The 23,597-nt window shown below is 37.8% G+C and overlaps 1 protein-coding gene across 50 annotated transcripts in view; it reads right to left on the reverse strand.

Annotated features, from left to right (window-relative positions):
• The window catches only part of TRDN (triadin), a 1,346,604-nt gene that overhangs the window by 25,757 nt on the left and 1,297,250 nt on the right, over nt 1–23,597 (reverse strand). For 49 of the 50 annotated variants that reach the window (XM_073675989.1, XM_073675970.1, XM_073675994.1 and 46 more), the window contains 12 exons: nt 19,711–19,740; nt 18,310–18,375; nt 18,113–18,178; nt 16,723–16,788; nt 14,864–14,929; nt 12,764–12,829; nt 11,432–11,497; nt 10,845–10,910; nt 8,108–8,173; nt 5,594–5,659; nt 4,358–4,423; nt 4,060–4,125 (listed from right to left, as the gene is read on the reverse strand). In XM_073675989.1, coding sequence (XP_073532090.1) covers nt 4,060–4,125; nt 4,358–4,423; nt 5,594–5,659; nt 8,108–8,173; nt 10,845–10,910; nt 11,432–11,497; nt 12,764–12,829; nt 14,864–14,929; nt 16,723–16,788; nt 18,113–18,178; nt 18,310–18,375; nt 19,711–19,740 — 756 coding nt within the window. The remainder of the gene's footprint in view (nt 1–4,059; nt 4,126–4,357; nt 4,424–5,593; nt 5,660–8,107; nt 8,174–10,844; nt 10,911–11,431; nt 11,498–12,763; nt 12,830–14,863; nt 14,930–16,722; nt 16,789–18,112; nt 18,179–18,309; nt 18,376–19,710; nt 19,741–23,597) is intronic. The other variant, XM_073675996.1, reaches the window with a different exon arrangement.

Here is a 23,597-nt window from a genome sequence, read left to right on the forward strand (position 1 = left end):
ACACAGGGGGAGGGCCGCTGACAGAAGGCAGGCAACCATTCCCCGTAACACCAACACAAAGGAAGTTGCCAGTACAACTGTTAGGTCTTCCCGAGTATGGTTGTTTTTTAAAAACTCTGCCGTTAACCCCAAAAGGCCATTTGCACCATCTACCAGGCCAGCATCAGCAGGGGTGGCAAAACGACCAGCCTGACCACCACCATCATGATCAGGCACATGGCAGCAAAATACCTGACTTTGTGGGCCGGACTCCAGGGTCCAGGAACAGTGTCTGCAGGTGGAACCATTGCTTCTTCCGCTGTTGTGCATGCAAGCCAATTCCCTGTCCATGGTGCATGCGAAGATGCCTCTTGGCCTGCACCTGTCATTGCGCACTCTCAAGTATCAGCATCAGGAAGCACGTCCATGTCCTTGTCCCAGCATAGCGTTCAGTTGTCCACACCCCAGTCCTTGGAACGCAAGTGCAAATATGCAGCCAACGCCCCACAGGCCACACTACTAAATTCTCACATTTCACGACTGCTTGCGCTCGAAATGTTGCCTTTTAGGCTCGTGGAGACGGAAGCATTCTGCAACCTGATGGCGGTGGCCGTCCCTCGGTACTCGGTCCCCAGCCACCACTATTTCTCCCGGTGTGCCATCCCTGCATTACACAAGCATGTGTCCCAAAACCTTAGTCGTGCCCTCAACAATGTAGTTATCGGGAAAGTCCACCTAACCACGGACACGTGGACAAGTGCTTGTTGGCATGGACGGTACATCTCGCTGACGGCACACTGGGTTAACATAGTGGAAGCCGGGACCCAGTCGGACCTTGGGACGGAACACGTCCTCCCAACGCCATGGATTGCGGGCCCTAGGTCAATCGGGGTTGCCCCCACGGTCTACAGCTCCTGCACCTCATCCTCCTCAGCTTCCTCCTCCTCTTCAGCCTCCATCTCCGAAATGACCAGATCAGTCACAAGCTGGAAGCACTGCAGCACTACCTCGGCCAAGCGGCAACAGGCTGTGCAGAAGCTAATATGCTTCGGTGACAAACCGCACAATGCTGAAGAGTTGTGGACAGCTCTGAAAAAGCAGGCAGATCTGTGGCTGACACCAATGACCCTACAACCAGGCATGGTCGTGTGTGACAATGGCCGGAACCTGGTGGCGGCTCTGAGGCGAGGCGAGCTCACACATGTACCATGCCTGGCTCATGTGCTTAACCTCGTGATTCAGGAGAAAATTAAAGGATTCATCCAGTCTATTCAGTGCTCCCATGAGTCAGGCACCAGGCGGAGGCATTGAAAGTCTTCAGAAATTTACTTAGATAAAAATCATCAAAAAAAAGATACATAGAGCAACGCGTTTCGGCTATATATTTGTACAAAATAGCCTTCCTCTGGTAAGATATTGCTTTACAGTCTGCTGGAGTTATATAGTCTATATAGGTTCACTTGAATAAATTAATTATGTTAAATGGTCAAGACCTGGTGGTTCTTCATTAGCTTAATTGCTGCTAGGTGGTTTTCAGTATGCAGCTTTAGCTTATCCTTGTTTCTTTTGTTGTTACAGATATATTTGAAATCCATGATAAAATATATAGTAAAAAACACACACACACATAAAAAACAGTAAAAACATTGATTTGCGTGTATACAGCATGTGTGGATATATAAAAAAAAGTGTATATCTATAGCATTATCCACACATACAGCATATATTTAATGTATGTAGGACTATTATATTATACTTCTTTTACTAGAAAAACTTTTCTTTTTTCTTTTTGTCCCTTGTCCCCTTCCCCTTTTTTTCTTAAAAAGTGAAAGAATAATGGTATGGGGAAAAAAAACAAAAAAAACACTCTGTGAGACACATCTCTGGTAACACCCAGTTGAACTATAACATACATTATAACCTAAACTATACAAGCAAATATGTAAGCAACAGAAAGGAGAAATTAAAAAATGAAATAAATTTTACTCAGTTCTGCAGCCACTATTCCATGATATTGCTAGTTTATCATTCTCAAATCAGTGAAAGGTTCCCTTCAAGGAAATAAATTGATACTGTTAGTGTGAGTTTTATAGTGGATAAGTTCCTATTTACCACCATTCCTGATGCAGTATATTTTTACGTTTTTTCATACCTGTGGTTTAAAGAGCTGTAACATTTTTTCTCATTCGCATATTCAAGTATTTTTTGCGTCTTTTTATCGTGATACATGGGGCTACATTTTTATGTCAATGTCATATTCTCTTTTTTTGCTGAGAATGGGCAATATCAATGTAAAAATAAAGGAAACATGTGTATGTTTTCCCCATGCTAAAAATACATTTATTTTTTCCCCACATTTTACCCCCCATAAGGTTAAAAAGACCTTTGGGGAGAAGATTTAAATATTGACATTTTTTTTTTTCATATTATTTCCCTTGTAACTAGGGTTTGTATATTAGTCTCAGTTACAAGGGAAATGCAGCCTTCTGGCTGAATAGCATAGCTATCTTGGACTATGACTTAGCATCTCCTACTCCCTTCCTATACACAGCAATCACATGACCACTGGGTATGGAAGAGGAAGCACTGTCAGCATACACAGCATAAACAGCACTTATTTAAACTGTCTCTATTGAGACTACAGCTGTCTTTGACAGCGTGTAGCTGCGCTACTATGTTGTGACATTTTAGAATATTACCACTGAGCAGGAAAGGGACTGCTCATACAATTAAACTTAATGAACTATCTAAAAGCATGTATTTTGCACATAGAAAAATGCAAATTAAAATCTAAAAGTCCTTGCTTATTCTACTTTGCTATATTGAGATAAAACAGTGTCAACATTATTTTTTAAGTTCCATTGAATTGTACAAGACTGTATTGACATATTTCAGAAAAGTTTTCAGAATACACAGTCATGTTTGTGTACATGATGAGTAGTACTAATTCTGGTCATATATTTCTTGCATACTGCATTTTCCACCAGAATTATTCTTTGCAGGCTCTGTCTCTATTTTCAGCTGTGGAAACTGTCTACTATGAAATCTCTACTGCATACAGAAACATGAGGGATTCCTATTCTTCTTTATGTATGGAGAACACAGAAGTTGCAGTAGCAGCATGCAGGACATTATACAGCAGTATTGAGCAGTGTAGCTGTAAATCCAGCAACAAAGTGAGATGAAACATTCGCTAGAAGCTGCGGCACCACCTACATGAGTCCTGAGTGCTCTACCCTCCTATTCACTCTCCCATCTCCATGGAGTTATTTTAGTTAAAACAATAATTATAGAATTAGTTTAGTTGAATCTGGATCTTGATACTTAAGTGAGCTGTGCAAGTCAGATTTGAAATGTTTTTCAGAGTAAATAATGAGTTTGGGAGGCAAGGGGGAAATGTGGCTCATAAGGGGAGAAAGCAAATTTGTCTGATAAGATATATTGCAGTGTCTTATATTAATTTATACATTTGATTTCTGCAAAGTTTCTTGAAATAATATTGACCATTTAACTGATTTTCACCTTGGCATGGCCCCTTACCATAGTGTCACCTTGTGTCTCAGATCTTCACTGTACAATTAGCAACTTTCTCAGAGAGCTCATAACTATGGATTACTGTGCTTATGTGAAAAATCATATCAGAAATCTATTTCTGATGAGCAAGAAAAAGTAGAAAAGCAAGCTGGGATGCCATAAAAGCCAACACCTAAAGAAGAATTTTGTTCTTATGTAAATAAAAAGAAAACCGGGATACCATGATAGTCCCTGCAGTGTCTTTGCCCATAGTTAGAATATAATTTATTTGTGATTGATTGTTAGTAATTAGGAAAGGTAAAAATGTGAACATATAAAATTCACCACCAAAATCTTTAGATGCAAGTTCTAAATATAAAATGATTTTATTAAGATATCTTCATAGCGGTGTTTTCTAAGTAAGTTGTTGGCAAAGACTAGGACTCTTATGGTAAAGCTAGAAAATCTTCAAGTTGCAGCCATCCAGAAAGCAAAATTCAGTCATTTTTCATTATCTGAAGGCAATGCTGTGTATTATCATTCATCTGTTCCATAAAGTTTAGTTACCTTTTCTGAATTTATTAAGCGAAATGAGAATGTCATTGTAAACACGCTGGCAGTAGAAAAGAAGGTCTGAAGATGACATAAGAAAAGTTGGTAATCTAAGTACTGAAGCAAATACTACTACTGAATACTTTGTAATAACTTTACTGCTATATCTACTAGTATTACTGCTATTGTTCTATACTACTGTTCGCATGCACTAATTGGTGCAGTCAAAACTACCTTAATGGATATTAGTATGGGTAAAATGAAGACATGCTGATTTATAGTCTAGTGTTGTTGTATTGAAGACTACAATTACCTTCTCCCAACTGAGAAAGCCTATTGAGTCCTTCATAGAAAAGACTCTGGAAATAATGTAGAAGATCTGAGCAAATGAAAAGTTAATATACAAGATTTAGATGAGAAATTTAAAGTTGAAGATCCAAAATAATATTCAAGACAATTCATTTTAAGGCATAACTAAACTTGTGTAATGGTTGATTGATTGTTGTCCCTTAAAATCCCTGAAGGTACAAATCCTGATACTTGTACTGATTGGGCAAACCACAAGGCAGAAGTGCTCCGCTCCTCCATGAGCATGCACAACACTTTATGGACCCACAGAATTTCTTTGGAGCCCATACTCTCCTGTGCATAGTCATGCAAGAGCTGAGGGCTTCTGCCCTGTGGTCCGAATGATCCCCAGCCAACCCCCATCAAACTATGGGGCTTTAAAAAGGTCCAATTGACAATTTACAGCTTTGATGAAAAGTAGTATAATTTAAAGATCTCTCACAAAAAAGCAACATGTTTATGTTAATAAATAAATCTCCTAGATCTGATGAGGCCAGTGTATTTACTTTGAAAATGCTTGTCAGATAAGCTGCATAACATTATTATTAAGATTTTTTTTAAGTTTGACTAGAGTGAAACTAAAAAATGCTTACTTTAATATCAAACAATTTTTTTTTTCAAAAATTATTATATAGTAATTCTTACATGGATTTATAAAGTGAGTCCACCAGCCTCACCAGGACTTTGAGATCTATTTATTAATATATGCATTTCTTAACAAAATATGATGATAGATTATCTTTTAAAGTCTTTGGGAATCATTTCTATGTTTTGGCTGAAGAAAACGTAAACTAAGAATTGAATACTGAGGGTGTTTTTTCATCAAGGCAAAACCTGTCCTGAAATCTTAAGAACATCATGGAGAGGAGCTCCCAAAGCTTGTTCTTGCTGCAGGGGAAATTTATGGGCCATTGAAACTTGCCCTGTTTGCCGGGTTTCTTATGATCTGCTGTTTGCCATGAAGCTTTTTAAAAGATAATGTTATTAGACAATTTAAGATGAAACAAAGGAATCAATGACTGTGGAATTTTTCCTATCAATTAAAAAGAAAAAAGAGGATTTGTTACCAGATTTTAAAATACAAACTGCATAATTACTAAGCTCTGTTAAGGATTCTCTACTTTGCAGTGTACAGGTATGTGCAGTTTGTATTGTACAATATGATAACAAATCTGCATTAAACTTTTAATATGGATATTACCTTTCTTTAACTCATTAACCTTTTCAAGTACATTGTAGAATAGGTCCTGGAAGTATTGAAGAAGACCTAAAAGAAAACGATACACAATGAACACTTATTACCCAAAATTTCAACATGCAGTATTGTAATCAAAATCTCACAAGGCTAGAAGCAGAAGACAAAGGAAAGGTAATAGTACTTTGTGTTTTGCACTAAGGTTGGATTCACACAAGATAGGACAATGCATAAAACCCATAGTGTGCATTATCTTTAGTGGAAATGCTCCAAGTTTTCATTGAGAATTATATTCATATTGATGCAAGTGAAATATATGTTAAATTCACCATAGGATCTGTGTATACTATGTTCAGGTTTTGTTGCATATTTCTGTACAAAAATATGGATGGTTTTACAGAGTACAACTTTCTGGCACTGAAAAATCCATTACGTACTTCTGAAAAGGGTTGCTTCTGCAGCATGTGCATAAATGAATTCAGATAATTCATTAAGACTGGCACCAGAAATGAATACCAGTCAGGGACATGTCTGTGAAGACCAAAAGTATGTGAACCTTTGCATTCAGTATCTAGCATGTCCTCATTGTGCAGCAATAGCTGGCTCTAAACTTTCCTGGTAATTGTTGCTTAGTCAGGTACATCCTGCACCTATAACTCTCTACAAAAGAACTTCAAGTGTCTTATGTTAGTGGTTTTTATTAAATTAACTGTTTACCTCAGGTTCTTCCACAACAAATCTATAGGATTAAAGTCAGGACTTTGAATTTGCCATTCCAAAATGTTAACGTTATTTCTGTTTATCCTTTTTGTAGCATAACTTTTGTGCTTTGGGATATTGTCTTGCTGCATGACTCTCATTACATTGAGATTCAGTTTATTGACTTAATTTCTGATATTTTTCTTTTCAATTTGCAAATATAATTCAGAATAGTTATTATTCTATCAATGATCTCAAGCTATCATGACCCAGATACAGCAAAACAGGTACAATCCAAGACACTACCACCACCATGTTTCACAGATGGTTTGAGGTTTTTATACTGTAAAGCAGTACTTTTCTTTATCCAAACATAACACTTTTAATATAAACAAAAAAACTCTATTTTGCTTTCATACATCCACAAAACATTGTTTTAAAGTCCTTCTGGCATGTCCAGGTAATATTTAGAAAATATAAGATGGACAGCAATGTTCTATTTGTAGAGTGGTGACTTTCTTCTGGCATGCACATCATTATTGTTTAGTGTTTTTCTGATGGTGGACTCATGAACATTATCACCAGCTGCATAGAAATTATCTTGGGTTCCATTTTGCCCTCAAAAACTATAATAGGCCTTGCTCTTGAGGTCATATTTGTGGGTTACCACTCATGGGGAGGGTAATAATCCAACTGTGGACTGGTGGAATCTAATATTTTTAGAAATAGTTTTTTTATCTTTTACAGAATGATGAGCATCAGCAAAACTTCTTCTGACGCCCCCAGAAATCTTGTTTGTTAGTGCCATGATACACTTCCACAAACATGTGTTGTGCAGATCAAACTTTAAAAGATTCCTGTAAAGCAGGTCAGTCAGTCACTCATTCACTCATGGTTGTTAACCCATTGATTGAATACATCAGACTATAAATTCACCTTCAAATTATCTTCTAATTAGTGATGAGCGAGTATGTTCGGTTAACCCTTTCGCCGAGTATACTCGGCCGAGCACCGAGTATTTATAGAACGCTGGGGCTTTAAGTTTTCTTCGCTCTGTGAACATGATTTGCAACTGTTAGACAGATTTAATACATGTGAGGAATGCTGGAAAAACAGGCATTCCTCACATGTATTAAATCTGTCAAACAGTCGCAAATCATGTTCACGGAGCGACGAAAACTTAAAGCCCGAGCATTCTATAAATACTTGGTGCTCGGCCGAGTATACTCGGTGAAAGGGTTAAAGGAACATACTCGCTCATCACTACTTCTAATCCTAAAAGTTACACATACTTTTGCCCTTTCACAAAGTCTAATATTTTTTACTCATTTGTTTGATTTCATATTATTTTTACAATTTTAGGACTAGCATTAGTTCAAATTTTAGCTGACATATAGGAAATTTTATAGGGTTCACAAACTTTCAAGTACCACTGTAGGACTGAATCCAAAAAGAGCAAAGGCTAATACATCTCCTTTGGATTCAATGTTTTGGTCACTAGGAAGAAAAATCTGTAAAACAATTTTTCAAAAAATCTGCATGTGTAATTCCAGTCATGTTCCCCATGTGGAATTTACAACTCTTGGGAACCTTTTTCACATCATGGCTGTTTTCACAGTATACACTTACACAAGAGGCATTTTATTTCATGAAATTGACTACTAAGATTTGCGTTTCTCCAATCCACGTAGCGCCAGGCGTGCAGCTGTGTAATACAACTGCTTTTTTGCCATTGTTCATGTTAGTAAAGTATGGATGCCCAAATGATTACCACAAAATAATGACACCATTAAATAAAAATAGATAATTAAATAATATTACCTTGTCCAAACTGACTAAGTTTGTCAACTCCATCTTGGAACAGATTCTTGAAGAACTGAACACAATCTGAAGAAAAACAAAGGAAAGAATATATCATTCTTTTAGCTATAGCTATTGGCTAAATCTCTATGTACCATATTTTTCGGACTATAAGACGCACCAGATCATAAGATGCACCCAGGTTTTAGAGGTGGAAAATAGGGGAAAAAAACTTTTGAAACAAAAAATGTGATAAAATATTTAATAACATAAATAACATAATATTTCAATAAATAACTATAACTCCTAGAATGTCCTTCAGCTCCTATGGCATGCTGGAAGTTATAGTTATTATTATTATTTATTATTATAGCGCCATTTATTCCATGGCACTTTACATGTGAAAAAGGGGTATACATACAAGAACAATTACAATAATCTTGAACACAATGTGACAGCAACTGGTACAGGAGGAGAGAGGACCCTGCCCGTGAGGGCTCACAATCTACAAGGGATGGGTGAGGATACAGTAGGTGAGGGTAGAGCTGGTCATGCAGTGGTGGTTACTGCAGGTTGTAGGCTTGTCGGAAGAGGTGAGTCTTCAGGCTCCTTTTGAAGGTTTCCACGGTAGGCGAGAGATTGATATGCTGGGGTAGAGAGTTCCAGAATAGGGGATAAGCACAGGAGCAATCTTGTATGCGATTGTGGGAGGAGGAGATAAGAGGGGAGTAGAGAAAGAGATCTTGTGAGGATCGGAGGTTGCGTGCGGGTATGTAACGGGAGACTAGGTCAGAGATACAGAACAGACCATAAGTTTGGACACACCTTCTCATCCAAAGATTCCTCCGTATCTTCATGACCATGAAAACTGCACATTCACATCGAAGGCATCAAAACCACGAATCAACACATGTGGAACCATACACCCAACAAAAAAAGTTCACCCCACATTTATGTCATATGGTTTCCCTGAGGAGAACTATAACTCTCAGTATGTCCTGCAGCTCCTATGGCATGCTGGTAGTTATAGTTCACCACAGTGGTAGTGTTTTACTGTATGTGCTGTACTTAAACTACAGTATAATGCTTGCCTCACTGTTTGTCTCGACTGCGCTAGGCAGGGAGCGTGATCACGCTGCAGGTAGCGGGGTCGCACGCAGGAAGAGGGATCACACAGCAGGGATCAGCAGCGCCACCAGTAATACACTATGACCGTGTTAGACTGGAGAAAGTGGCCGATCTCTGGTCCAGATCACATGTTGCAGTGACGTTACTAAGAGGCAGGGCCGGGCCAACACAGAACAATACAGCGCACAGCACCCACTGGCCCTGCCTCTTAGTAAAGTAGCTGCAGCACGTGATCTGGACCAGAGATCTCCCACTTTCTCCAGCCTAACACGGTCATAGCGCATTAATGGTGGTACGGCAAAGGCAGCGATGGACCGCAGTCGCGCTGCAGGTAGCGGGTTCACATGACAGGATGAGGGATCACACAGCAGGGATCAGTGGCACCGCCAATAATGCACTATAGCCATGTTAGACATGTCCATGTGCTGAGATAATCTTATGAATGTTCCCCTGCTGTGTACTGTGTAATGGCTGTGTCTGACTATATAGGGACATGGTCTGATCATGCCACAGCTCCTGGGCAGGGGAGGAAGCAAAAGGGTATACGGACATTATAGCACGGGATCACAGCTGATTCTTTCTCTGAGGTAAAACGTTGTTTAAAAAGAGACAGGGAAATGTTTTACCTCACAAAGAGAATTATTTTCGATTCGATACTGTAACATCTGTATACTATGTTTTGCTTCGTCTCCTGCCCAGGAGATGTGGTACTATGTTGCTGCACGGTCAGACACAGCCGTTACACAGCACATAGCAGGGGCACATTTATAAGATTATCTCAGCACAGGAACATTTTTTTAACACATCCAATTGTGAAACTTATTATTATTCCAAGCTCTATTAGATAAAATGTACTCTCTCTCTGGAAAAAACCCTTTAATCACTGCCCCAACACCTTTTATGTCTTTTGAAGACCTGAATAAGCATGTCATTAGTTAACTGTCATAATAGAAAGATGAAAACTGCATGAAGCAAATTGTTCATGTTAGTTGGTACAGTAGAAATTAGGTAGATATTACAAATGATTGCATTGTAAAAGGTAACCCTATAAAGTTACCCGCATGGCCATCAACTTATAGAACTGTTTCAAAACCAACTACCTTATATTCCAAGGATATGTGGGCATGTTACTAAAATACTACGTTTAAAAGAGTGAAAATTTAGACTTGATGGTCGTAAAATGAGCAATACTTCAGAGTGGCTCATATTAAGTCATAAATTTGGTTCATCTTTAGACAACTTAATCTCACTTTACTCCACGTATTAGTTGGCTTACTTTGCACCATAAATTTGAGGCAAAATTTTGAAGCAATATGGTTCATGGTGTTGCATCTCAAGCCACTTCCAGATACGTCGCATCCCTTTCCCACTAAACCACACTCCCTTACAAAGGGTGTCTCAAAAAATGTCCAAAACATATGTAATACAATTTTTTTTTTGCGAATTATGAAATCATTTTGCTGCATTCAGCTTAGTAAATAATTACAATTAAGCGAGGACATGTACAGACAATGAAGACATCACAAAATAACACATAGTTCAGCAGTTACAGCAGGATTGAGGGCTCGGCTGGCAAGCTTACAATCTATAATTCTATATTACTTACTACTAAAATAATGAATCTTTTTACCTTCTCCAAAGTCAGTAACTTTATTAAGTCCTTCATAGAAGAGATTCTGGAAGAACTGAGAACAACCTAAAATTTAGAAATCAAATATGTGTTAATTGTTTTACGTTATGTTATTTTGAAATCCTTTTTCAGAAAAACATATAATGCTCCTTTAATGAATTGGCCACATCAGGGGCAATACACATACAAAAAGGTTAATTTTGCCAAAAAGTACCAAACTGACATAGACAACTCTATGCTACTCTCTACTGCAGTAGGGACTTGTATCTCGGAAAAACAACTTCCACATGTTTCCTTTGGTAATAGATTAGTAGTGTAGTTTACCGTCATATAAAGTAAATGGAAGTGACTACATAAAATGCAATGAACTGTTCAATAATTGCATTTACGAAGTTCCTCATGTACACTGCTATCTTAAGTAACCAGTTTTAAAAACAGCAAAAATTGGTTGAAAATTGTGATCACTGAATGAAATAATCCAGTTGGATCTTCTGAAGTCTTAAGAAAAAAATGTTGTGACTTTACAAAGAGTTACACAGGGACAATGCAACATACAAATTGTGAGTAATACAATCAGAAAATGTTACCTTCTCCATATAGAGTAAGTGTATTAAAGACATCAAAAAAGAAGTCCTGGAAAAATTCAGACCATGCTGAAGAGAAATAGACAAATGTATGAAAATGAATATCAATATTAACTATATAGCAGAGAGCAGTGTGGCACATCCATTAAGTCCTCAAGGCACCAGGATCTTGGTTCTAGTGCTACCGTTGCACCCCCTATTGCTACATTACTGTACATGTTTCTCTCATTAACTGTAATCTGGTTATTACCGAATTTTTTGTAAAAATACATCTTGCTAATCTGTGTGTGAGAGGAGATTGTCTCTCTGGGAAAAGGAAAGAATGAAAGAATGTGGGAAGAAAAAAGGAAGGAAACAAAGATAGACAAAATAAAGAAAAAAATAAAGAAAAAAAAAAATAAAAGAAAAACAAAAGTAAAAAAGGGAAAATAAAGACAAAGAAAGAAAGAAAAGAAATGACAAAATAAAGAGAAAAGAAAGACAAAGAAGAAAAGAAAGGGCAAAAGAAAAAAAGACAAAAGAAAGACAAAAAAAAGAAAAAAAGAAAAGACAAAAGAAAGCAAGAAAGAGAAAAGAAACGTAAGAAAAACGTTATTATGCAATCACTGTAATACATTAAAATGGCCTTCTTCTTGCTAGAGTGACAGAAACCTCTCCCAAAATGAGAATAAGACACGTGTTTGTAACCATGTGCAAAATCTGTGCTGCTGTGACCTGGAGATAACCAACACCAACCTATACTATCAAACTATCTCCAGATCCCAGCAGTCACTCAGTATTTAAGAAAGATAGAACAGCAGTGTGAGCAGCCTCGTCTTACCTCAGCACTCCTGGTATCTCCAGTATTATATCAGAATATTTACTGGGAGCACATCTGCGTACACATCAAGTGAAGGAGCAGAACTTCCTATTAATATTTTAAGACAGGTTTCTGTAAGAGGACACTGGTCATTTTATTGTACTATAGTGACTCTCTTCCCAGACAAGTGAAATGTGCTAATTACAGTAAATGTATTTAAGAATTTATTTATAAAGACTTTTTCTTTATTTTTTGTTACATTCCATAAAAACTCTTTATGGCATAAGTTCAATTAACAAAAATGTATGAAATAAATTCTGCTATGTCATTGCGGACCATTACTTGAACAGCATACCCTTTCATGATATTATTGCCTTTATTATGTTAATAGTAATACACTGCATTCACTGGATGTGACATCATACGTATTTATGAGTTGTCACAGTCACTTGAGTATCCATAATCTTGGCTTCATTACTGTATTGTAGCTAATAAAATCTGTATATGTTACTAGCTAATACATAGCACAATATTACCTTTTCCGTACTGAGCAAGAATAGTAAATTTGTCTTGGAAGGTATCCTGGAAGAACTGAAGCCAATCTGTAAGAAAACAGACACTAGTGTTTGCTGTTTTTGTCAGTGCCAAACAGAGTGGGAAGATGCATGCTTGACCATAGCTCCATTCAAACTCCTACTAGCTGCAGTCCTGCAGCTTCCATGAATATGGAGTACCTGTGGTCTAAACTTCACCAATCCAGCTGATAGTGGAAATATCACCTCTTCAGTGGATCGGTGACAAGTGCTTTATACTGGAAAAACTATTAAAGGGGTTGTCTGGGGATATAATGTTATCAACTATCCACAGAATACCACCTGACAGATTGGTGGGAACCCAACTGATTGGAAGAACAGGTCACATTTATCCATGTTAGAATGGGGCTTCAGTGCGTACACTCTCTGACCGCTCCATTCAGTCTCTGTAGGTCTGCCTGAAAAAGCCAAATGATGCATTTGACAGCCCAATAGAGAATTAATGAAGTGACAGTCAGGCATGCACAATACTGCTCCAATCTAACAGGATTAAAAGTACCTTGTTGTGTTAGTTGGATGGAGGTCCCAGTGGTTGAAAACCCACCCATCTTTAAATTATTACTTATCCTTTGGTTTTGTTTCTCCCATTTAAGATGGCTATGAAGAAAAGTATAAAGTTTTGGTTGATAATCTCATGTGTATTGGGGGGGGGGTCTCACAATTCTCCTCTGATGACAGATGTCAGGTAAACAGGGATCCACCATGTTGGATTTCGCCATGCTAACCGTTTGTCCTTGCAGTAGGCATCTAAAAGTGGCTAACTCTCCTTTTCCTACTGCAATAAACAAGTTTATGATGGAGTTTGGAGAAGCTGTACAACTGCTCTCTATTGCATGGAGCTACATCATCAACTTAAATTACTGAAGTTACAGATGATCATTCTGGGAGTTCAATAACAGCTGTCATGAATCCACAGTTTGCTGTTTCCTGAGTAGCCTTCCCCAGTACTACTCCATATATTCCATTCTGTTCAACCAGTCTCTATTGCTTCCCTTCTTTTCATACGGCTTGTAATATTTCACCTTGATCTGCAGACTATGTGTAACTTCAGTGTGATGTATGACAGCAATCCTTGCAAATATGAGGTCAGATTGCAATCAAGGCACATTGGAAATGTATGCATTACATGGCATGGGTGAGATTACACAATGACTTCTGCCAAGAACAGATCCATTCCAATAGTAGTGGCGGATGCCTATGGTCGTAATGTACTGATGTCACGTGCAACAAATATACAATCTTTATTGTATATTTTTCCTTTATGACAGCTAAATCTCATTAAAAGTTAAAATGTGTTACTTGGCAATACTGAATTTATGAATAGAATTACTCTTGCACTGTAGCTGTCATCCAAACAATGTGGTTGGAAATGCAGCATAAAATGCGCAGAATTGAAAAATCTCAAAGAAGAATACAAGTTTTCTCCCAGCCTAACCCTGACCATTTTCAAGAGACAGACATTTCTACTTACTCCACCATATACATCGGGATCATACAGAAAAGCATGTTTTCAGACCTTGTGCTACCAGTGTAGACCACATATAAACAGCAGAAGGACCAGTTGTGACCCACAGCCTACATGGATTGATGGTGTAAAAAAGTATAGGATGCATTACACTGGTCTGATTTACAGACCAGAATATTATATGTAATAAGATGTTCCTGCAGCTGTTTGCAGTATGAGTGAGGACATGGAGCTATTATGCCTGCATGCCGCAGATGTGAAAGACACCTTTATTAATATGGTCATCTGAACCCAACCTAAGCATGACAAATTTATTTATTTTTCATGAAAACAAAGGATCAGACATGTTGAAATACAACTTGCTCAATCACTCTTTGTACAGACATCTGCCATCTCATGACAGTCATGAGGTCTCATCACATATGAAATCTTCAGCCAATCCTACTAGAGTTGGTGAGTTTGGATGATTTATATCTAAAGTGTAGATCAGCTGAAGAGTTGGCTTTTAGAATTATGTTGAAATGAACTGATAAGAACATTATTTATTACCAACTAATACAAATATTTAATAGAATTACCTCCTCCAAACTGGGTCAGTATATTAAGTCCACTATATGAGATATTCTGGAGGACATGAACATAGCCTGAAAGAGAATGAACAGAAAATGTGGATGTTAAAATTCTCTAACTGACAACTCATCTGATTACAAAGTAAAATATGTTTTTATGCTTCCTTAGAAATCAATAATGCACATATCAAATTTCTAACAAAGACCTTCAGAACAAATTATTGATCTGCTACTAAAAAATCTACTAACAATTACTTAAAACGAACAAAAGTTCATTTTAAAAACTGCCTGTGTCTGACCGTGAACAGAATATACCACATCTCCTGGGCAGGGGAGGAAGAAAAACACAATACAGACATTACTGCATAGGATCACAGAGGATTCATTTTGTGAGGTAAAATATTGTTTAAAAACAGGCAGTGAAATGTTTTACCTCACAAAATGAATCCTCTGAGATCCCCTGCTGTAATGTCTGTATTTTCTTTTGCTTCCACCCCTGCCCAGGAGATGTGGAATGTTCCATACACGGTCAGACACAGGCAGTTTTTAAAATGAACTTTTGTTCATGGGAAAACCCCTTTAATATACAGGGTGATATTAGTAAAAATGAAAAGGTTTAGACGATAGTGATTTAATTTTAGATACAAGCTTTGAAGGAAGAGAGAAACTTGTTAGGCCTTATCACCAACATGGTGGCCATCTTGTATGCAGCCATACTGGATTCAAGTTCAGTTTTTCTATTCGGTATATTACACATCAAACTGGTAGATAATTTTACAAAAAAACAACCAACAAGGGGCTTTACATTAACCTAACCAGATATTATTCATTTTTCATGTAGAAACAGTCATTTTAATTTGTACGGTTGATATGAAGGACGGCGTTATATTTAGCAGAATGTGTTGAGATCCTCCTCATTTCTTATGTCCAAAAGACAAGTTTTATCATTTGGAGGTGAAATATTTATGAATATTACATTTCAGTATAGTTTGTCCTGAGAAGTAAAGAGGTTTCAACTACTGGACAAATTATTGCCTTCAAAGGTCATAGCAATGTCATGTGAGCGCCAAGAAACACATTCATCAAGGGAAGGCACACCGGTAAGGGAGGTGAGTTTGTGTTCTTGTTTATTTTATCTGGAACACTTTAGATGTTAAGAAGAGGTTGTCCATAAGTGGAAAGCATCTTTAATGTTTCTTGTAACTTTTCACATGATATTTGTAATTTTTCCAAGTGACAGGCTTTAGTTGCACTTCCTTGGTTGGCAGCTAAAGACTATAACACAAATTAACAACTTTGAAGAACAAATCTGGATGTTGATATTACTAGACTGGTGAGTGACACAGTAGCCAGGGCAGATGCATGGACCCAAAAGTGAGTATATATATTTCTTTAACGCAACTTGATTGTATTGAAAATTACTTTTAACATAGAGCAAAACCCATTTAAAGCTACAGCCACATGTTTAGTGTAGCATTTTTGCTATTTTTGATGTCATCTTTTGAGCCAAAGCCAGAATTGGTCCAAAAAGGAAGGAAAAATATAACGCAAAGACTGAGCACTTTACTACTTTACTGCCTTTCATATTCACTCCTTTGTTTATCTCAATTAAAACTGCCTCCAATACTTAATATATAATTCCATCTTAAAGGATCAGTAATGTTAAAAGTTAAGATTAGGGATGTAGACCAGCAGCTACTGAAACACAACATTCTTTTTAAGGTTATCCCAGAAAGGAATCTCTTTGTGTTTGCCAAACTTAGTCAATGAAATTAAAACCAATTTATGTGTTTTTGTACAATATGATTAACAGATCCTATGCAAATATTATGATGTACATAACATTACTTTTTAGCTACTTCACCAACCTTCACCAAATTCATTAACAGTGTTGAATGCATCTCTCAGAATGCTCTGAAGATAGTCAGGAGAACCTAGATGAATCAGAAGAAAACATAATATTTAAAAGGGTTGTCCACTACCTTCATATTGATGTCTTATCTTTTGACTCACAGCACCCCCACTGATCAGCTGTACTAGCTCTAGTGGTGATGTAAGCAGTGTATTGAGCGAGATGGCACAATAAGTTAAGCAGACTGATATATAGTGTAAGTCTGTGGGAAGAGGTTCAGTAAAACCAATATATCATTAATTAGGCTTGGGCTTAGCAGTTAAGGAGTTGGCTCTAATCAGTAAAAAAAAGTTTAGCTGTTGTCTAAACTCCTATTTAATTGAAAAGTATTTTCCGCATCTCTTTCATGCAAAAGCTATTCTGAGCATACTTGTTTTTGTCGATAACATCAATAAAAATCCTACCTTTACTGCAAAATTATTGCTGCATTTGTTCGTGTGCTTTCATGTTGTGTTTTGCCACCCGTTAGTTTGTCCGACGGGGCCATAGACTATAATGATGTTGACAGAGTGAACGTGTGCTCTGACATGCATCATTTTTGGGCATGTATGTCTACTGGAGGCGGACACTCAGACGTAGTAGACTGCATCTGAGTGTGGACCTCAAGTTGGCGTACATGCCCGAAAATGATGTACGGCAGAGCGCACGTTCATTCTGTCGACATCATTATAGTCTATGGCCTGAAGGGCGCATATACCTGAATTCCGTTTTGCGGGGGGGGTTGGAAGTAACCACCGATGGTACCCGCGAACGGATGGCAAAAAACAATGTGAAAGCACCTTTGGCATTCATTTTTTATTTAAAGGGAGCCTGACAGCTGATACAGCATTTATCAGACAATGACTGCATAATTTCAGCTAGATATGTTTGATTTCAGCCAGGTAGGGAAGACTAGTGGGAAAGTCCCATCCCCGGCAGCTTCTCTCCATAAGTGACAGGTCTCTTCCTGCGTGCATATACTGTATAGTGAGAGATCTATCAGTAAATGGCAGTGGATGGGGAGAAGCTGCCATGGACCTGCCATTCAACTAGTCTCCCATGTGGCTAGGGCTCCAACTGATTTTAAAGTATGTTTTCCTCTGAAATGCCGCAGTGTTTCAGAGTCAAACATACCTGGCTGAAATCATGTAGCCAGTGTCTGATACATGCTGCCCGTAGATCGGGCAGCATATATCAGCTGTCATATTCCCTTTAAATATTCTTATAAGGCACTCAATACTTCCTGGGCATGGCCATGCAATTCTGTGCACCTTCCTTTTTTACTTGTTTTGCATCTATTTCCGACCTCCTTTTACTTAATTGACAGTAGGGTTGATGGTATGGTTAATGATTGCATTTCTTCTTACCTCCTGTATACTGATTAACTGCAGTAAAGTGATCAATGAGGAAATCCTGCAGATAATGGAAACCATCTAAAAAAAAGAGATAGAAAAAAGAGAGATTACATTGAGCTGTAAATTATAAAAATGCAGCATTTTTTGAATATTCTACAGATTCTATACAAGTATTAAAGTGTAAGATCAATGTAGCTATTTTTACTCACCTTCCCCAAATTCATTAACGACACTAAAAGCATCTCTCAAGACGCTCTGCAGATAGTCAGGAGAACCTAAAGGAATCAAATTGCAATTGAATTACAGTACTGAAGAGTCAGCTAAAATACTGCCAAAGCATAAAATAAAGGTAACTGCAGTAATTAAAGGACTTACAACTTTGTGACTGCTGCTCCTCAGCATCTGACAGCCAACTGATATCTGATGTGACAGATTGCTGTCAGACGTTGAGGAACAACAACTTATTAATAAATTTAATTAATTAATTAATTAAATATTAATTGTTAATATAATAGGAATCGTACCATTTTCTGAAATAGGTGAAACAATGTAAAGGGTTTTGCCCGATGACGCAAAATGTTCTTCATCGGTTTACAAATAAAAATTGATAAAATGTAATATAATTCTGAAAACTGTACAGAAAACTAAATTTCAGTTTCTCCTATCTACACTATGATGTTTCGAGACAGGGAGTTTTCGTGTTAGTAATGTTATGAAGGTGCTGTCTATCATTGAGCTTAGATAATAAACTGAGGTGGTCAAACCTTTTATCATATCACTGAAACACGAAGGAGGAAGAGTTAAAGCTCATAGCTAACATTGGAGAACAATGAGAGCACATCTAAATTTTTACCATTCATTCAGTTGGGAGAATAAAAGTTGTCATAAGTGTCATTAAACTTTTTTCGTAATTTGTGTTGTTATGACTCAAGATGTATTATTTGTCGATAAAAATAGAACAAAACATAGAATTGGTATCATGGCCCCAATAGGTGATGTGACATCCAACATTCAGTTATAGATAGGATTTAATGACATGGGTCGGTTCTTAACTATGGGAATTTCCATTAGTTTGTGTAGACACTTAGAAATAGGACACATACTGCATGCGGCTTTACGGTTAACAACATAATTTTTACATTGAAGCAGAATTAAATTAAACTTTTAATCGCGACATTATTGAAGCCACACTTTCATTAACTACATTAGTTTAATAGCCACTTAATATGGAATCCACTTGGAGATATATAATAAGGGTAGTCTTTGTATAGTGGATAATGAATTTTTACTGATTAGCTTAATAGTTTGATATGCTAATTTTCACAAGGCATAAAGTAAATCTTGCATTAATCATCCTGAAACATGCAGGATTAATGACAGTTAAAGCTGGATCCTTAGGTTGAGCAGTACCGCGAAAAAAGAATAGCAGCTTTTCAGATTATTCAGGCTAAATGTCAAAATGATAAAATACAGCATGGGCACTGCTTAGAAAAAGATCATTTTGTCAAAAATCAGCTGTTTTACAGAACTAACTTCCAGTTGACATTAGCACACAGGTTATTGGAGTAAAAGAAAATTCATACAATGGAGAATGTGCTCAGAGAACTTACCTTCCTTTTCAAGGATGATTTCTTTAAGTTCTATAAGAATTAGTAAGATAATACCATTAAATAAAATCCTGTTATAATTTGACGGTACTTAACGAGTATTTAATACAAGTGTATCTCTAAGAAATGTACTCTACAACGATTGTAAATTAGGATATTCAAGACCACAAACTTGTGCTTAAATAGAAAAACATACTACAGCTACATTTCCTTACTCCAGGAATGGATAAATTAAAAATGTCTGATAGTAACACTCTAAATAACATATTAACAGAAGTCAAAGAAAGAACTGGATGAAAATGTGAAGAACAGTAAGTTGTCTTGATATAATTTCTTCTTTGACACACCTAATTGGTTGGGATACCATACTGCGAGGGACTAAAAAGCCCATTTTTTTGAGTATCCGATTAGTAATATACGAGTTAAAAAGGGAGGAGGCTTCCTTGTTCAAGGCATTTGTGACTTAAAAGTTCAGAACATACATACATTATATTGACCATTCTAACAAAAAAAATTGTGCAAAGCAGACAACTCTTTTAATGAATGTAGTTTTTTTGTTCTTATGTGATTCAGTTATCAACCCTCTTTTTCCTTTTTATAGCAACAATTTTGTGGTTTGAACCCCTTCTTTACATTATCTTACAATGGCCTACAAACATTTTCCAGGTCAGACATACTTCACAATTATATACTTGACTAGATGTTGGCCTGATTCTAACGCATCGGGTATTCTAGAATATGTATGCGGCCGACCGGGCGCAATCAGCAGAGCGGTGTTTACATTTGGTGCCTAAATCGCTGATTGTTCGCGCACGCGACCGTGACCAATCAGCGAACCGTATTAGTGAGGACCGGAGAGCATGTTTAAATTTGGCGCCAAAATCGCTGATTGGTCTCGGCCAGCAACCGCGACCAATCAGCAAAGCGGTGTTTAAAATTGGCGCCAATATCGCTGATTGGTCACGACCGCCGGCCGCGACCAATCAGCAGAGCATTGTTTAAATTTGGTGCCAATATCGCTGATTGGTCGCGGCCGGCGAGATGGGTGGTTGCTCGCAGCAGAAGTATCCCGACCAGCGGCGCCGCTCCCCGGCCCTTTCTTCACACTTGCCGTCGGGAGATCAGCGGCCCTAGCCACTGATCTCCCGACGGTAGCCGCATGGAGGTCAGCTCCACCGCCAGTCGGGGTAGTTCTGCTGCGAGCAGCCGGGAGATGACCGGCTGGCACCGGTCATCTCCTGGCTGCATCACCACTGACGTCTGTGCGGCAGATGAGCCGCTAACGGCTGCCATCTTTTTCTGAAATCCCGCGTTGCTAATTGGCCGCGGCCGGACCAATCAGCGACGCGGGATTTCCTGGACAGAAGGACAGACAGACAGACAGACGGGATAAGACGATTATATATATTAGATAAGGTGTCAAGTTCAACCAGTAATACTACCATGTTGATCCAGAGGAAGTGAAAAACAAACATGAGGTGGTTGCCAATGTCCTCACATTTGAATAAAAAGATCCTTGTCAATTTCAGTGTCCAGGATCACCGTTGCAAAGTCAGAAATGTAGCAGACATAATTTGTAATATTATCTTTTAAAGGCCCGTCTTGACCCCGTCCGATTACATGTGAGTTACATTTACAATAAAACTAAAAAGGGATAAATAATTTATACAAAATTCTTTTTGCTATTTTCCCTAAGAATGGAGTCATGAAATCATAGCTGGGTTGTATGAGGTTACACTGTTTGACGTATTTTGACCTACTTGTTGAAAAAGAAAACATTATTTTCGACCCAGTGGGAATAAATAAGTCTAACATTTGATTCTGTGTTGTGAAGCTGAAAGCAGCAGAAAGTCATTACTGTCGCTCTTCTTTGCATCAAAACCAGAAAAAGAAATAACAGATTACATGAAAACTGACCGCACATTTTAGGTTTCTCATATTATGTTTTAAAGGGGTTTTGAAGATGATAATGTAATAAAATTAAAGAAGTAAATAAACAAACATTATTCACCAATTCTTTATCCCAACACTCCTGCATTGACCCTCCAGTGGTGCTTCTGGTCCTAGCTTATATGTTGGTGGCCCTCACTGCTGTAGTCAATCAATAGCCACAACAGTTGTATGGCTTCATGGCTACCATCACTAAGCCGTGATATCAGTAGTATGGCACATGATTGTTGCAGCGATCATGTGCTATTCGTATTTAAACGGAGACTGAGAAAGGCATCAGAGGGTCAGCACTACGTAAATACTGTATGTTGTGTTTAATAATGATGGCAGATGGTTTACTTTCAAATTTCTTTGGAGGATCACACAGTTATTATATTATTGTGTTTTACTCAAGTTTATTTACAAATCCTAAAATAGAATTTAAAAATCTCAGAATGAATAAGTACAGCAAATAAAATACAACATGTAAAAAGGAAAACTATTTTTCACTGTCTGACAGATTTAATTATAATGCTTATCTAGAAAATCACATCATATATCACAATTTATAATCCAAAATACTGTACATGTTCTATGTGTATTTAGTAGAGATGAGAAAATCACTTCAAGGAAAATTCAATTTTCCTTGAATTTCATGAAAAAAATCAGATTTGCCAGAATACAAAATTTTTTTTTGCTATTTGATTAGTGCTCATCTCTTCTTGTCTCTCAACTTGTCTGCACAGATCCCTGCTTGGTCATTCTGGTCTAGTCTTCATTCACAGATCTCCGATCTATTTCATACCAAGAGTCTTGTAGGGTCTTAGGTACCTCGATGCTTGCTAAGATTTGTGGCTTTGTGACTTTCAAGCAACAGCATGAGGCTTAGTGGGCACCAGAGACACTGAAGACCCAACAGTATACGTCACATGAAGAAAACTGACAACCTCTGAATGAAGATCAGAATGAGCAAGAGGGCAGCTGTGCAGAAAAGGTCAGGCCCAGTGGGTGTTGGAAGTGTTGTAGATCGGATGGAACCTGTGATATGAAGAAGACCGCTGGTCTTAGAATAAAGACCTGAATGTTAAAACAAAGCAAAGAGCTGTGTGGACAAGGTGATGACTAGTGAGAGGTGAGTATACATTTTTGTATTTATATCACCATACGTTTAACCCCTTCACGCTTTGGCCATTTACCATTTTTCATTTTCTCCTCCTCTTCTTCCAAGAGCCATAACTTTTTTATTTTTCCGTCAATATAGTCGTTTGAGGGCTTGTTTTGTGCAAGACAAGTTGTACTTTTGGATGGCAATTCCACAATTGTTTTTTTTTTTTATTTATCATGTTAACTATACGGTAACACTGATCTGGCAATATGATTCTCCATGTCAGTATGAGTACAAACATACCAAACAAGCATAGTTTTTTTATGTAAGTGGTGAAAATTTTTTGCGACATTCTTAAAAAAAAAACCCATCTTGTGTCACCCTGCTATGTATAGAGAAGATCATGATATCTTTTGAACACCAGCTAAACACTGGCTTTCACAGAAGGAATGTAATGACAGGCACAGGGGTCTTCAGCAGACCCTCAGCTGTCATGATAACCCATCGGCACCTCACGATCATGTCACTGTGAGGTTGATGGGCTTGTGGAATTATGCTCCTCCTGCCGGCGCATGTTAAATGCCACTGTCAGAGATTGACAGTGGGATAACAGATCACCAGCTGTGGGCGGAGCTTTAAATTTGATGACATCATCAGTGATATACCGGGAAAGATGTGGGCTTGGTGTGCAAGCCTGCATTAAAGTCAAGGAGCCAGCATATGACATACCAGTGCGTCATATGTCGGTAAGGGGTCAATATGCTCTTTGGTACAGTAAGACTCCATAACAAAACGAAACAAATTTGATTTGCATCAAAAAGTAAAATCCAAAATTAATTTCCTGGCCAAATATAAG

This window comes from Phyllobates terribilis, unplaced genomic scaffold (genome assembly GCF_046119375.1).
Source record: "Phyllobates terribilis strain yellow unplaced genomic scaffold, ASM4611937v1 Scaffold_3__8_contigs__length_932513732, whole genome shotgun sequence".
Lineage (NCBI taxonomy): Eukaryota > Metazoa > Chordata > Amphibia > Anura > Dendrobatidae > Phyllobates > Phyllobates terribilis.